Source organism: Chenopodium quinoa, unplaced genomic scaffold (assembly GCF_001683475.1).
Source record: "Chenopodium quinoa cultivar QQ74 unplaced genomic scaffold, ASM168347v1, whole genome shotgun sequence".
NCBI classification, from domain to species: Eukaryota; Viridiplantae; Streptophyta; class Magnoliopsida; order Caryophyllales; family Amaranthaceae; genus Chenopodium; species Chenopodium quinoa.
Window position 1 is genome coordinate 1398848 of NW_018745395.1, and position 17134 is coordinate 1415981.

The 17134-nt window shown below is 36.5% G+C and overlaps 2 protein-coding genes across 2 annotated transcripts; both read left to right on the forward strand.

The window, feature by feature from the left end:
• Window positions 1-1056: 1056 nt before the first annotated feature.
• LOC110712933 (sm-like protein LSM5) lies at window positions 1057-8643 on the forward strand. Its single transcript, XM_021891399.1, has 4 exons — window positions 1057-1216; window positions 1313-1436; window positions 8059-8131; window positions 8222-8643. Exons 1-4 carry the CDS (start codon window positions 1180-1182, stop codon window positions 8252-8254), a joined length of 267 nt encoding a protein of 88 aa, XP_021747091.1. The 5' UTR covers window positions 1057-1179; the 3' UTR covers window positions 8255-8643.
• A 2168-nt stretch (window positions 8644-10811) lies between these two features.
• On the forward strand, window positions 10812-16737 carry LOC110712889 (glutamate-rich WD repeat-containing protein 1-like). The gene is made up of 12 exons (XM_021891350.1): window positions 10812-10970; window positions 11077-11231; window positions 11595-11673; window positions 11878-12051; window positions 12205-12303; window positions 12490-12652; window positions 12744-12850; window positions 13008-13147; window positions 13241-13313; window positions 15808-15923; window positions 16003-16120; window positions 16200-16737. Exons 1-12 carry the CDS (start codon window positions 10923-10925, stop codon window positions 16329-16331), a joined length of 1404 nt encoding a protein of 467 aa, XP_021747042.1. The 5' UTR covers window positions 10812-10922; the 3' UTR covers window positions 16332-16737.
• The last annotated feature ends 397 nt before the right edge of the window (window positions 16738-17134 follow it).

Genomic DNA, 17134 nt, shown 5'->3' on the forward strand with positions numbered 1-17134 from the left:
TACATCCTACAATATCATTACCAATCCAAACCAAAAATTAATTCTGATTTACCATTGGTGGGAACACATGGATTATCAACTGACCACAGTTTGTACAACAGACTGCAGTTCAACTTATCAATCCATGTATAGACAGTTAGTCAAACTGATTGCCTCCATTTGGTCGTATATTATTAAACAGAGTTGTATTCCCTTACACCAATGGGAGAGACCTCTTCCCCAATTGGGCCAATATTCAGATCCCTGAAACATATAAGGTGTGTAATGCATTCAATAGAACATTTCAGAAATTCAGCTATAGACCATTTCAGAAAATCAGCAAAATCAGCAATAGAGCATTTCAGAAATTCATCAATAGATCATTTCAGAAATTCAGCAATAGAGCATTTTAGAAATTCATCAATAGATCATTTCAGAAATTCAGCAATACAGCATTTCAGAAATTCATCAATAGAGCATTTCAGAAATTCAGCAATACAACATTTCATAAATAGAACAATTCAACAATAGAGCATTTCAGAAATTGAGCTATTGAGCGTTTCAACAATTGAGCATTTCCTCAATTGAGGCGTAGATAAATTGAGCAAACCAACGAAGATATTCAACAATTGAATAGAATTAAAACAACAGATCGACATAAAAGTTCATCCCACACTACATCCCTTAATAGTCATAAGTACATACCTCAAAAGCGACGAACTACTAGCTCAGCTGAAGCACAACGAACGCCTTTAGCACAAATCAAGCACGGGTTTCGATATAGTCACCTAACAACAAAATGTTCACAACATTGCGAGCTCAGAATCAGTGGAAGGAAGCAGAAATCATCCACCACGAAGAAGATTCTAGTATCGCCCTCGCCTTCTCGCTCCTATGGTCTTGATTTCTCAACTAACTGTCTTCGTGAAATTCCATGTTACAGTTGCTCCGTTAGTGTTAGTGTAAGTTAATGATGTAATGACTATTTCACCCCTCAATTTTATACTATCTTGACGATTTTAGCCCTGAAATTAACATTTTATGAAAATCTCGGAGAGCAACTTGTATTTACCGGTATTTAAGTGCATCACTTCTCGGTGGTTTAAGTTTAACAGTTGAAGCTAGTCGAGTGACAGTATTCCTCCCATTTCCCCCAGTTTTCTCTTTCTCTCTCCTCTGTAAGCTACGATATTAACTCCAATGTCGTCAAACAATCCTTCCCAACTCCTTCCTTCAGGTTCTTCTGTTCTTCTTTCAATAATCTCTAATTTCTTCGATTCGAATTCAATTGAATTTATTATTAATTTTTGGTGTTGAAATTGAATATTGGCAGAGCTGATTGACAGATGCATAGGTTCCAAGATTTGGGTGATTATGAAGGGGGATAAGGAGCTTGTTGGTACTCTTCGAGGTTTTGATGTTTACGTCAACATGGTCCTTGAAGATGTTACTGAATAGTATGCTTTCTCTCTCCTCTTTTTCTTGTTTTCTTTCAATTTTGGGTTTAGGGTTTTAGCATTTATCCTTTGTGTATTGAATTACTGTTTATATGTTGCAATTTACTCATAATATGCTGCAATTTAAGGTTTAGGGTTTTAGCGTTTAAGTATTGTACTACTCGTAATATGTAGCAATTGAGCTAATGCTTGGGTTTAGGGTTTTAGTATTTATCCTTTGTGTATTGAATTACTGTTTAATGTTGCAACTTACTCATAATATGCTGCAATTTAAGGTTTAGGGTTTTAAGTATTGTATTACTCATAATATGTAGCAATTGAGCTAATGCTTGGGTTTAGGTTTTTTGCTGTGACCCTTATTGTAGCTGTGTCTTTTGTCTATTGGGTTTGTACAGAAATATATGAAATCGGACATTTTTGGGTATTGAGATGATTTTACGTTGGGGTTTCTCGAAATTTTGGAAATTTGGCTTGGGTTAGAGATTGAGATTTACACGGCAAGGGAAAAGATCCAGGAAAGTCTTCAAATGTTGGGTGATTTAGTCTGGTTGTGGCTTATGCGTGATGCCTAATATTCGGGATGAGATTATGTTAACATTGTTGATTTTTGCATTTTTTGATAACCATGATTTCTAGAGTTAAGGGATTTATAGGAGTGATTTTGGCTTTAGGGAACAGTAAATCAAAGTTTGTTTAGTTGTTTACCAGCTCCTGTAATTTAAGAGTTTTTTTTTCCTGTATTGAGCTATTCCGTCCGCCAGTTTACCCCATTAAAAGTTTCATGTCCCAACAACATGTTTGTCTCCAGTTAAACTTTCCGTTTCTTATTCTGGGCGTGTCTGTTAAATAAAATATTGTTTTTTATCTTCTTATCTTTCCCTTTCTTTCACCTTCCCGAAGACATCAAATTATTCTTATAATCAACTGCATGCCACTATGATTTCTCCTTCCAAACTTGTACTCTTTAATGAGGAGTTTCCCACAAAAATATACTGAGTCACGGAGTTAATCTAATTTTTTGGCGCTATAGCAGTGTATCAGCCGTATGACCGTATCGGCCAAAAAAAAAAAGGGAAATCTTGTAACGGTGGCCTTCAAATCTATTATGTCTCGGCTGTATTGCGACGTAACAGGGGAGTTTTTATTCTATGGTTGTTAGTGGGGTAGATTTTTCGAATCTTCCTTCTCTCAAACTTTCCCCTTTTTCTTTTAGATGCAGGGCCTTGTTCTGAGAGACTCATCTGCTATTTAAAATATTTGCTTCCCAAGTATTGTTGTCTACAAGGAGGCTTAAAAAAGTCTGGTTTCATTGTGCCATGAATTTTTAAGTCATGGAGATCTTGATGTCTGGCTTTCAGGGGTTTTTACCTCCTACTCTTTGTTTCGAGATCCATTTATTTTACCTTCTGAACATTTTCTAAAGAGGATCAATATGGCTAATTTTAAAGCCTTGTTAAACTTCTTTAAGGAACTGTATTGTGGGTGTCATTGTAGTTAAGACACCCTTTATGAAAGGTACTAAGATTTCATTCTTGACGGTTCCTGTCACATTGACAGTAGGGGATGCAGGAAATTTGAACCTGCTTGGAGTTTAGTGCAAGACACGGTGAATTAGTGGTTTAGTGTGGACTGTTCTACAAATGGCAACTTGATGTGAGACGCAAGTCAAGAAGCATCATGTTGGTGATTGAGATTTATTGTAATAGTGTCAGTGGGTTGGCCAATAACTTTGGAATCAAATCCTTTATAGGCCAATACTATAGTGGGTTTAATTTAATTCATTATTGAAATTTCAATGGGAAAAAAAAGCCTGCCATGGAAGGATTATACATAGATACTACCTCCGTTAACAGTTATTTGCAACAAAGGGGGTATGCGCGGATTCCTAGGCAAAACTTCTTAAACATGATTATTGAAAGTTATGCACATGTAAGTAATTATTAATCAATTTTTTTTTTTAAAAAAGCAATTGCAATCAAACCAGAACACCACATGCCGCCCAGAACCACCACCCATGCCACCGTAGACCCATGAACGACCACCGACGCCACCCACAACTCACCGAAACTGCCCACAAACCACTGAAATCCACCCGAGAACCACAAAAACCACCCTAAAGGCCAAAACCCACCAGATTCGAAACCCAAACCCACCCACGAAACAGCCACCTAAACCACCAAAACCCACAAAATAGCTAGTCAGGAACCACCCACGAAAGCCACCAGCACCCACGAACCACCAACACCCACCCACAACCCACTTACACCCACACACGAACCACCAATACCCACAACCACCAGCACCCACGAAATACCCACGAACCACCAGCACCCACGAACCACTAACACCCACACAAACTAGATCTAAATTAACCCACTCAAAAACCAGATCTTCTAATCTCACCCACGAAATAAGTAGAAATGAAGGTGAGAAATGAAGATAATAATAAGAGATGAAGAAGGAAGAAGATGAAGATGAAGATGGAGGAGAGAGATGGTGGGGAAATGAAATTAGGGGTGATTCAGATTTTTTTGGGATAAAAGTTTAGATAATTGAGTTAGATTGGAGTTATAATAATTTGTAATTATGTGTAGTATTATGTGTTAATAATTTTTAGATGAGGATATTTTGGTCATTTTCCCAAAAAAAAAGTTACTATATTAGGAAAAAAATGGTTTTGTTGCAAATAATAGTTAGCTGGTAAATGTTGCAAATAACTGTTAACGGAGGTAGTATTTATTACTGTGGGCGATAGAATGTATTGTTTTAGGTAATTTCCCGGAGAATTTTGTTGGTTTTAATGATACCTTAAGGTATAAAATTGTTTTTTGCTGTAGTTCTTTTGGTAAAAGCTATTGCAGCCGTATCAAGCTGCATTAAGTACAAGTTAACTATCTGAATCTAGTGGACTCTTTTAAGTGAAGTTTGGTAGAAACTGGTATTTCAACTCTATGAACCCAACACTTCTTATATCTATACCATGATTTCCATTACAAGACTACTTATAGCATTTAATTGTGTTCACCTATCATCTACTTTGTGTGGTTTCGTAGTTAGGTATGGAGGATACGTACTGGAAAATGGATTAGAGTGTGCTTAAATTAAGTATTTCAAGGTTTTAGACAATCTACCCGTCTAGATTTAAGAATATGTGGTTTCCACGGGTTCTTGCTGTGCATCTACATTCCACTTTATAATTTCTTTTTTATGTTATCTGATCACTTGATCATTTAAGCATGATTAATATAATTTCCTCTTTCCATGCTATGGACTAGCTGTCTAAGGCCTGTTTAGTTTGCCTTATATTTGCTTATTTGAACTTATCTGATATGAATGTCAAATTTGACCAAACTTTGTCCTTAAACATACGATAATCTATACAGAAAAAAATAAAAAAATCAAGTGGGATCTTGTTAGATTCGTAATAATGTGTACTTTATTAATATGTGATTTTCAGAATTTTTTTCATCACGAAATTAAAGATATTTAGCAATAAAAAACTGCACATAAAACGATGATCTAATCTGAAATTATTTTTTCTGACCGATATGAACTTATTTTTTCTGACTGATCTGAACTTTTTTTTTTTTTGTTTTTTTGAAATAAGTAAAAATAAGGTGAACTACACAAGGCCTTACTCTTTCATATTTCTATGTCACTTGAAGTATCATGGTGCTATTGCGGAGTCAATTTAATTTCCAATGCAATACTTGACTCTATGTACCAATACAATAACAATTCCTTACTTTGTGCCTAGTCTTTAAGACAACTTATATTGATATGTAGGGAGGACCCCCTACTTCTTGCGCTCTGGTTGAATGGCATACCATGTAATATGAATATGTCTTGTTTTGTGATAGTTTTGATTATTAAGTAATTATGGTCATGTTATTAAATAGTTTGTTTCAAGGATGCTAGCAGACTTGCACATTATTGTTTCGGAAAATTTGTTCAAAAGGATCACTGAAGTAGCCTCTTTTGTTCAAAAGGACCTATTAAGGAAAAAGTCCTTTAAAAGGACCACAAAAGATGGTTTGAGTTGTTGAGAAGGACCAAAGCCGATTTTCAGGCAAGCCAACGCCGGAATCCGGCGTAGACTATCACGTGCCAAGCACATGCTTCATTATTTTGTGGCCAAATTTTTATTTTCCCTTTTTTTTTCCCCTCTTTCCTCCAATTCCCCCCAAATTTCCCCTTTACCCCCAATTTTTCCCTTTCTTCTTCTTTCTCACTCCTCATAGCATAAACCATGAATCTGAACCATAAACCAAAATTGTTTTTTCCTTTTTCCACAATTTCCCCCCATTTTTCCCTTTTTCCCTTCATTCTCTCTCCTCATTTCTATAACCTTTGATTATATTCTACCCGTAATTCGCATTTATTTCCAAACGAATTCATCCACACTACAATTGAGGATAATTCGCACAAGGTAAGCATTGTGGGTTTAGGTGGTTGTGGGTTCGTTAGGTATTTGTTTGGGCTGTTTGGTGGAGGTGCGGAGGTGTGTTGGAGCTGTGGCCTGGTTGTTGCCGGTGGTGAAGTAGGAGGAGGGTTAGCATGTTGTGGGTTAATGTTGTGCTTATTTGCTACTTGTGGTGAAGTTAATTTCATTAACCATTTAACTTGATGCTTTGACCTCACTAACAATGGCAAACAAGATGAGTATAGAGAAAGAAAGGAGGAGAGAGAATGAAATTGAAAAGGGTTAAATTGGGGTTAATTGGAAAATTAGAGAAAATATGGAAAAAGGAAAAAAAATTAAATTTTGGTGAAATTAATGAGTCACGTGCTTGGCACGTGATGGTCAACGCCGGAGTCCGGCGTTGACTTGCCTGAAAATCGGCTTTGGTCCTCCTTAACAACCCAAATTGACTTTTGTGGTCCTTTTAAATAACTTTTTCCTTAATAGGTCCTTTTGAACAAAAGAGGCCACTTCAGTGGTCCTTTTGAACAAATTTTCCTATTGCTTCACTTTACCTGTTTGAAGGACTGGATTCAAAAGTTAACACTGTATCTGCAGAGTTTGTGGGTTGGATGAATATACTTATCGCTAATTCATTTAAAATGCTTTGGTTAGCTGAGTTAGCTGATCCTCTATAGGTAGTCTCAAGTTAATCAACTTGTAAAATGTTTTTAAATGAATCTTATGATTGGGACACCACTTATAATGCTTCATTTATGTACAAAATGAATTCCTTGTACGCCACTTTGATTCTTCACAGTTAATATATGGTAATGTATGCTGAAAAGAAATCGTGGAAAGGACAAAAGGATAAAAGTTGTGTCCTTTAATGTCAATTTTTGGATACTAAGACCAACTAGAAATCAAGAATGTGTTTTGGGATTATTAAAGCTGGATGTTAAGCAACTATTTAATTTTTTTTTTCCTTTTATTTTTTTTAAATGTTTTAAGTCCCCCATCTGAAATTTCAAGTTTTCTATGCAAGTGTGTAGACAGCTAAAGGAGTTAATAGAATTGCTGTCTAACCCTATGACTTAGCATGAACCTCACATTACAGTATGACATGTCATGATTAAGAGAATTTTGGTCTGTCATAATCCTTAAAACCCTAAGTAAACCATTTATATTTTGTTTGTACCTTTGTGCGAATAGAGCAATGATTCTTTGATTTAAAGTACTACCTCCGTTACAGGTTATGTGCAACGATTAGACATTTTCTCTCTGTGCTTTATGTCAAATCGTTGCACATAACCTGTAACGGAGGTAGTATGAACATAGTAATCGAAGAGACATTGATGAGCGATAGAGGTGTAGGTCTAGTCTTATTTTCAATTATTTGATAAGGTTGGATAAGGGTTAATTAATTCATATAAGATGACTTCTAGAAAATTATGTTCAAAGGTTAATAAGGTAATGTTTGCTCACATAATGTGTTTTTGCTTGGAAGGGTCTTTGGTGAAAAAGGTGGTTCACACAGTCACAGCTGATTTGGTGAGAAAATATTAGTTTAAGGTTTAACACTTGTTGTATTTTAACAATGGTACTCCCTCTTTTCTGCTTACTATTTTGACGTTGGTTCTAGGGTGAGTATTAAATGTAATTCCTTTGTGAAAGGTTGAGGAATCAATTATACAATTTGTTTTGGTTAGTTCTGATTGCAAGTTAGGCGGTTGATACCTTTGCCTGGCTGGAGCCTGGACAATGTTGTGATTCTTTAGGTAGGAGGTGAGTGAACCTGTCCGCTTAAATTGCTTTAGTGCGTAAAAGTGACTGGAAAGTGATTTGTGCTGGTTATTAGCTGATTATTGAGGGAAGGTTATGCCAGTAATTCTTAGAGTTCAATATATATGGTTAATTACATGTAACATCTTAGATTCTCTGAAATATGGTATAAAGATCACTAATGTGGTTCTAGAGAAACAAATTAATTTTAGATATTTTGCTCAATTAATCTAACTGAACCTTTTTGGTTCTATATCAGATCATTTGCTTTGGGTTTCTCTTGAATTCTGAATTTTCTCCTATCATCATTTGAGCTGTATGGTTGTGGTTCTTTTTTAGTGCATGGTAGAGCCAAGTATCTGATTTCAAAATCTATATATAACTTGGTATCATTGCTGATTTATACCTTCATTATCTGATCTTGCAACTATATGACAGTGAAATTACTGCTGAAGGGCGAAGAATCACAAAACTTGATCAGATTCTGCTTAATGGAAACAATATTGCAATTGTAAGTAAGCTGATTGATTGGTCTCTATTATGAAAAATTATTTAACAAGGACTAGAAATATTTCTTAACTGATGTTGTTGGGTGATGCAGTTGGTTCCTGGGGGTTCACCTGATTCAGAATGACAGCTTACTGCCTCTTATATGTAGTGTGATTCTTTGGTGTTTATGACCTTGACGAATTATTAGTTTGCTGAATAGTTTGGCCTGGTGGAGAATCTCTGATGCCTGGGAGATGGTTTTAAAGTGTCACTGGAAAAACAAGGTGGCAGCAATTTAATTGCACAGTGATGTATTATTAATTATGTTTTGATTATGGCAGTGAGGTTCAATTATTTGGAAAACCTCTGCCAATGCCTGGACATCAATGCTGCTGGAAATGTTATTTGCTGAGCGATATATTAATGCTAAACCAATTTATAATCAGAAACGCTCTCATCCTTGTGTTCTGAATTCTGACATCGTTTTTTAAAATGCTAGTTAGATCATATTGGCACTTTGCCCGTGAACGTAAATTCTATGGTTTAACATAAGTTGATGCTATATTGTGCATGGAGTATTTGGCAGCAACATACGATGATACAAAGCTTATGCTTTTGTCTGGTTTGGTGTAGTCTGCAAATGATTTGTGTTTTTTCAATGCCCAAATTTTAGTGCAGACACATTACTCTTCATGAAGTCCGTATCTTTGGCATGATGTTAGCCAATGGTCACTCATTTTATATTTGATAGGACCGATACCATTTGATGATACAGATTACAAGAGTGAATTTATACTTTTTAAGTAAAATTTACAGTAGATTACAAGGGTGAATTTATAGATTAAGTAAAATTTTAGTTGTTCTAAACTTCTAGGGGTAACGTTCAAAGCCTCACGATAAATTAGTGCATAACTTATCTTACTCGAACCTGCTTTTTCCCCAATGTGTTCAATGGATTGTTAGAAGGCCTCCCTTGATTGTTCTTCATTGTTTCAGTTATCTCCTTGATGGTCTCTTGGAGGGTGTGTTGAAATTGTTCGGTCAACTTTTCTAGATCTTTCCTGGTGATAGGTTTCAATTCTCTTCATTGACGAGTTGTTCTACCTCCATGTTATCTCCTTGTATCCTCCCGATTGGATTGCTAATTGTTTTGTGGTTACAGGTGGGTGTGACTGACGATGAGTGTTACTAGTTCGATGAGTGGTTACCGTGACTTTTGTGGACAATATTCCCCATAGACGATACCAATTGTTTCTGCAAAAGAATATCGAGATTTGAGTTTGGGGGAGCTTACTTGGTCAAATTGAATCCTGCAAAACAAAGAAGGGAAACTTCCTCGAGGTGTTCTCGAGAAAGCCCCTCCAAATCTCAAGTCAGTTAATCGTTTGGAGAGAGAGTGTGGAGAAAATTAATAACCCAACTAATCTGTGTTGACCAGTATTTGCAGAAGAGAACTAACCGAGTGATTAGAGTTCGGATTAAGGTTCTAGGCCGTGTTAGACACTATTGGGCCATATTAGGGTTTCTTGGGATATGTATTGAGCATGATTCTGGAATATTCTTGGTCTAGGATTTATTATGGGGGCATTATGGTCATTTTAGTATTTTATTGAGTTGAGTCTATAGAGGGACTTGAACAAAATGTTACGATCAAAACAAACTTCATTTGGACCTTCTAAAGTATCATGAACTTAAGACTGTGGCAAAGAATTAAAGTAAAAAATTATAATTTTTTTTTTAAGTAAAAAATTAGAAGTGATGAAAAAATTGGGTTAGATCGGGCTCATGCATAAAATCTTGTGCTCGAACCCATAAATTAGTGTCTGGTTATTGGGTCAAAATGAACTTTTTCAGGAAGGGTTTGGATTTTGAAATAAAATTGCATTTAGGCTTGCCCCAAACTCGAATTTTTTTAGAACCGGACTAGCGAGCCTTTGATGATTACTTTAAGAAAAAAAAATCTTATTATGTGACAATTTTTTTTTCGGTAATGATATATGTAGCCATAAGAGCTATAAGCATCAAATACACTTTTGGAAATTGTATAAAATTAAGAATTTATGACAAAACCACGCATAAATCAGTGTAATTAGTATTTATATTTTCATGATTTCTAACTTTATACGATTTTCAAGTGCAAATTTAATGTTTTTATGTAGGTAGGGATGTCAATGGAGGCGGGATGGGGCAGATGTAGGTATTCTCATCCCCATCCCTGCGCGCGGGTCCAAAAATCATCCCCATCCCCGCCCCACCCCCACTTGGATATTCATCCCCACCAAAGACCCACCTAATCTCCGCCTCTTAAATATACAATCCAACATAATTAATACGGATTACAATAATAAAAACATATTACACACGTTTTTGTTTATAATATAAGTGTAGTACGAAGTATAATTTTGTTTTTTAAAAAATATAGATGTGGGTATGAGGTGGGGATAGAGCTAGTACGAAGTGGGGCGGGTGGGGCGAGGCCGGATGGGGATGGTACAATTTAAAATCCACCGCTGCCCCATCACCCATGGCGGGTATGGTTTTTATCCCTATCCCCGTCTCACCACCCGTCAAACCAAGACCCATCCCGCTTCATTGGGGCGAGTCTCCTACTTGACCCTCCCCAGTGACATCCCTAAATGTAGTTTTTTTTTTTTTTTTTAAACCTTACTTAAAAAAAAAGGTTAAATTAAGCTTATTACCTTTTCACAGAAACCCTAAACCCCAAGAATATCACCAATTCAATTTGCAGACATTCCTTTCCTCTCTCTTCAATAGCAGCGGCAGCCATTGTTGAAGCTTGAACATCTAAATCAATGGCTCGAAGCATTAAAAAACCCAAGAAAGCTAAAAAGAAGACCAAGGTTATTCAATCTTCCCCTGTTCTTCTCTTTCCTAAAACGATTACCTTTTTTTTTTTTTTTTTTTTTTTTTTGTCATTAATTAATTATGTTTCTGTATTGTTTTTAGGGTTCAAATAATTCAGAGGCATCATCATCTTCGATGCCGCCGGCACGAGTATGGCAACCAGGTGTCGATACTGTCGGAGAAGATGAAGAGCTTCAGTGGGACCCTTCTGCTTACAATTCTTATCATGCCTTCCATATGGGGTGGCCTTGTTTAAGGTTTTCTCTTTTTCCCTCAATTTTTTCATGGTTTATTGCACAAATTTATTTGGGAAATGAAAAAGGTTGTATATTTATTTGGCAATGTTGTAATATGTATTGGTTTTTGGGTTGTTGAAGATTTATGTTAATTCATTTCACTGATTTGGTTGCTGTAAATCCTTAGCCTGCTAGTTAATATTGCTTATAGTCTTCAATTCACTGATTTGGGCGCTGTAAATCCTTAGCATGTTAGTTAATATTGCATTTAATCTTCGTTTAGTTTTGGGTGTTTTTCGTGTTTTTGAGGTCTTTATACTTGTATTTAAATGTTTATCAAGGCCTTCATTGGTTTTTTGTTTTTTTGTGTGATTAATTTTGCAGTTTTGATATTATTCAAGATACTCTAGGATTGGTTCGAACGGAATTTCCTCATACCATCTATGTTGTTGCCGGAACTCAGGTGAGTTTTATCAAATGTTTATAACTGTTATCAGTTACTTAACGTAAAATCTGTGTTGGTTTACATGGTAAAGGCATCATCTTGTATTGGTTACTGTGAATGTTCTGTTCCTTTCATAAAGTTGTGACCTTTCAATTATCTTTTTCACATTCAGGTTTAAGGTCCCATACTTTTTTAACTAAATTGAAAATTTTTCTTTTGCAGGCAGACAAACCATCATTGAATTCTATTGAAATATTCAAGCTATCAAACATTTCGGGAAAAAAGCGCGAGTTAGTACCTAAAAAAGCTGCGGATGGCTCAGACATGGAAAGTGATAGTGACAGTGATGAAGATGATGACGAGGATGAAAATGGATCAAAACAACCTATACTGCAGGCAAGAACTCATTTGCGTTTGATTTCAGCTTCATGGGCTTGGTCTACTCTTTTTGCGATGTTTATGCAGCGGAGATAGAGATTAAATATAATCAAAGAGCCATTTCATTTATATATTCATGAGATTTTACCGAGTGTTTTGAAAATTTTGCAGTTGCGCAGGGTGGCTCATCAAGGATGCATTAATCGAATTCGATCCATGCCACAAAGTCCCCACATTTGTGCAACTTGGGGGGATACAGGTTTTGTGCAGGTCAGTATTAAGGGTATTTGACTAGGATTTGATCTTACTTGCATATATTGGCATTAAGCCACCTTTTCCTAGGGTTCCTATGCACTATAATCATGTAGATTTTTTACGTTGGTATACTGAGGTGTACACCCATGGCCACCCTGCTTATCTTGTGTCTTGCTCACCAGTTGGGAATCTTGTCTACAGGTTTGGGACTTTAGTACTCATCTCAATTTCTTAGCTGAATCAACAAACACCAGTCGCGGTGGAACTTCTGTGGCTAATCAGGCCCCGTTGAGTATGTTCAGACATAAAGATGAAGGATATGCCATGGATTGGAGCCCCCTTGAACCTGGGAAACTTGTAACTGGTGAGTTGACATTCATTCTTTCGTTGACGATTCTTTAATGATTTATTGCTGATACGAGTAAGTGCCATGTGTTGCTTATTTGCACGTGAAGGTGATTGTCAAAATTCTATTTATTTGTGGGAACCCGCATCTGGAACAAAATGGAATGTTGATAAGAATCCATTTGTTGGACACACTGGTAGCGTGGAAGATCTGCAGGTACACTTTTGTATTTTTCAAATGATACTGTTTTAGGCAGGAGTTTAGCTGTATATTCAAGAACTTTGATTTTCTACTGGTATGGAGAGGATATTGAAAGGCATTATTGTGTAGAATGTTGTTTTGTTCATTCCTGTTTTGATGTGTTTCTGTACAGTGGAGTCCTGGTGAGGACTGTGTATTTGCTTCTGCCTCTGTTGATAAGACCATTGCAATATGGGATACTCGTTTGGGGAAATCTCCTGCAATGTCTTTTAAAGCCCATGATGCAGATGTAAATGTAATCTCATGGAACAGGTTAAACATTTCTGCTCTCTCTGTTGTTATCTTATTCATTATTTACCACTCCGCATACTTTGATTGATTTGACACTTTCTTTCTTGGTATCAGGTTACAAAGCTATATGCTTGCATCAGGTAGCGATGATGGGTCGTTTTCCATTTTTAATCTTAAAATGATTAAGGTACACTGTTTTGCCTCTGATAGGCCAATCACAAATGTGACCTGAAATTTTCTTTAACTATAACTTAGTGCATCTTTGCTTTGTCTACAATTGGATGGCCTTAAATGCTTCTCTTAATTGTCTAGGTGTGAGGCTTAATGAATACAGTATGCACGGATGAAGAACATGATTTGTTTAAAGTTCACATTTATTATGCTTAGTTCTTTATCATTCGTGATGAGTTGCATCATTTTTTTTTTAAAAAAAAGCATCTGACTTAGGCATATTGTTATGTACCTTCGAAAAGTTTACAGTATGATCGAGCATCACAGGTCACTTTAATGAAACAAATTAATGTTCTGAAATGTGATTTGAGAAAGAATATGCTGTGGGACATGTATATTATGTGTGTGTGTTTGCGCGCACGCGCACAATTGGGAATGCTTTGATGCCACCATGAAAGCTTTCCTGGAAGTAGTGATTTCCTTGGCTGATTAGAATATTGCTTATGGGATAGAGATGATCTTTATAATAATATGGGGTTGTTTGGAAAATATTGTGTCATTATTTGGCTCATAGATGGCTAATGTAGTCAAAACAATTTGGAAAAAAAAAAGTTTGGTAAACGGCGTTTTCATTGATGAGACACTGAAGAAACTAATTCTAAAAACTTTTCTGAAGCTGGTTTATCATACATCTTAAACTACCATACTGTCAACAACTTGATACAAAGAGCTAAACATTATTAGCAAGTCAAACAAGCCAAGTAGCCCTCTTTTGTTTAAGAAGATGCTAAACTTGCATTGAAGGGCATGGAGAATTGGAGATATGTGGATTGATGGTTTAGAGGTTTTTTATGCTTATTGCAAACAGTTTAAGAAAATGTCAATATCTCTCTGTCATGGTATGGTTAGAGCTGATCATGGCCAGGTTGGGCTCAAAAGTCTGTTTGGATCTAGGCATCTGATTGGGCAACATTTTGGGATATAAAGTTGGCTGAAGCTGGTGATATCGGATCATGCCTGATCACTAAAGTGTTCTAAAATCTGCATCTAGGCAAGGCAGCATTAGAGAGCCTGATCAACTGAGTTTGCTGGGCTGTCTTGACCAGCTGTATAACTGTATTACATGTAAAACAGATTGATTTTTTAAGGTCTATTTAGACGTGGCACACCTTCAAAAGATAGGCTGAGCTGACTGCAGCGCTAGTACTTGTAAATAAATTGACTTTTAAATCCTCCCCCCTTCCCCCCCTCATCAGCACGACTTTGCTAAATTATGATTCATTGTGCCTTTTTTCTATTAGCCATCATGTATAAGATTGAGATTCGATTGGGTGAGATCTTGAGTGTATCTTCTAGTGCTAGGTTTGGTGCACACTAGGTATCTTGCTAGTGGCTGATTTTGAAGTTCTTGCTTCTTGTCAGGCATTTGAGTTTGGGATGCCCATATTTCTCTTTCACTTTTTTTTTTTTTTTTTTTGGGTGCATAGAGTTAAATTATGCTCAGCCTTTGATCATGATTTGTTCGTTAGGAGAGAAGAAAAACAAATTAAGTAATAAACATGAAGGGAAGAAGTTAGAAAGAGAGAAGGAATGATAATTGTGCCATGGAGTTGCCCAAATTTACATTTCCGGTGTGCTTGACTCATGGCAAGTGCCAGGGGAACCACAACTTTGTTTTGTTTTCCCAATACCAACTTTTAGGGGCCTTTTTGAGCCAAAAAAAAGGGAGTGAGTGAAAGTGAGAGTCCTGACTCTTGAGAGAGCAGGAGAGTGAATGTGAAAGCAAAATGTTGGGCAACCATTAGAATTAATTGGTCATAGTTGGGCATGGGTGAGGGGGAAACCAATATTTAGGACAGGCTTTGACTTAAGAGTAGAACCACACTGCTATTCTTTTAGTGATGTGCTAGTGGCTATAGGCTAATACCTTGAAGCCCTTCCTTGTCACATGCCCTAGTTTTTGACGACCTTATCATTTTTAGCAGTGATTAACCTGTGTAGCCCATACACTAATATTTCAGATGGCTCCTGTTCAAGCTTTCGTCCATAGTAGAATGGACCAAGGACGTGAAAAAAGGGAGTACTTCATTATTGCATTTGCAACATTATGTTTACCCAGTTGCTCATACAGGTCATAATCTCCACGTTGGCACTGCTGAGGACTTGTTAATGTTCCTTTTTGTTGCCACATTATAACTGAACAGAAGTAGGTTAGTATGTGACTGATTATGTCATTATGCGCATTCTCAGATTAGAACCTTCTATCACTGGGCTGTAAAATGTGGAGTGAGAATTAAATAATGATATCAATGGCATATTAGTTACGTATGTGTAAGGATAAAGTTTGTGGCAAGCACCAATTGGTTTTGATATTGATTCAAAAACTTTTTTTTTCTCATTGGGAACAAATAACACTAAGTATACGTATTACTAATTTAGTTATGAGGTAATGGATATAGACTGGAGAAGCTTTCTGTTACGACACTTATATTGATTCCATTTCTTGGCAGGATGGTGAACCTATGTTGGCACATTTTACTCACCATAAGCACCCCATCACTTCCATTGAATGGAGTCCCCATGAGGATTCTGTACTGGCAGTCTCTTCTGCTGACCATCAGCTGACGTAAGAATAACTTGATAACTTCTGATATATAATGTCTATTTTTGCTTAATATCTGACACTGTCGTGCTTTCCATTTTAGAATTTGGGATCTGGCACTAGAAAGGGATGAAGAAGAAGAGGCAGAATTTAAATCGCAAATAGATGATAAAGTGGATGCTCCTGAGGAATTGCCTCCACAGCTTTTATTCGTCCATCAGGTTATATCACTAAGGATGTCATAAGTTGGTTTTTTGCTGTCTTTGGTGCTTACTGTTTTTCATACCAATTGTGTTACAGGGCCAGAAGGACTTGAAGGAGCTACATTGGCATGCCCAGATCCCAGGAATGATCATATCAACTGCTGCTGATGGTTTTAACGTCTTAATGCCTTCAAATGTCGAACGAAGTCTTCCAGCGAATGGTGCTTGAAGCAATGTATGTTGTTCAGGAATGATCATGCCAACTCCTGCTGATGGTTTTTAACGTCTTAATGCCTTCAAACGTCGAAAGAAACCTTCCAGCGAGTGGTGCTTGAAACATGGAGCTCGCATATGGTCTTCCTATGCATTGCCAAATGGCAGCACCAAATGTTGTGATGCCTACTGCTTGGCTTGGCACATCTGAGTTTCAATTGTATTAATTCTTCTAGATTTTATGGTAATTTAATTTTCTTGCTCATGGTGGTGGAACAGGCTAGTAATTTGGTTCTCTGTTGTGTAATTATTGTTGGCTATAATTGCTTTAATGGTTATTTTATTTTGATATAAATGTAACAATTACGACTTAGTCAGTCCAAAAAATAAAAAAAAAATAAATTAGAAAGATTAAATTTTAAGTTTTGACTTGATATGTTTGATTTGATTTTTTTTTTTTTGTATCTTTTCAATATTAAATTCTGGTTTCAGGTACCTAGAGGTGCTTTTACAGTTTCAGATATTTAAGTAACTATGCAAACTGTTGAAACTCCCACAGGTCCCCCATTAAATAGTACTCGTATTACCCACCGGGAAAAAGGCAAGTACCAAGCTATTATGTTGATTTATGCTTCAAATACTTGTCGTAAATTAATTCTAAAGATATACACTGTTAATTACTAGGGGTGAGCGTGGCAGGGTACCCTGTAAAAATATCAGGACCCGAAACCTGTTGCAACAGGTTCCTAAAAATAGGAATCGGAACCGGAACCTGTTGCAACAGGTTCCTAAGCATTGAGAACCGGAACCTGCAGGTTC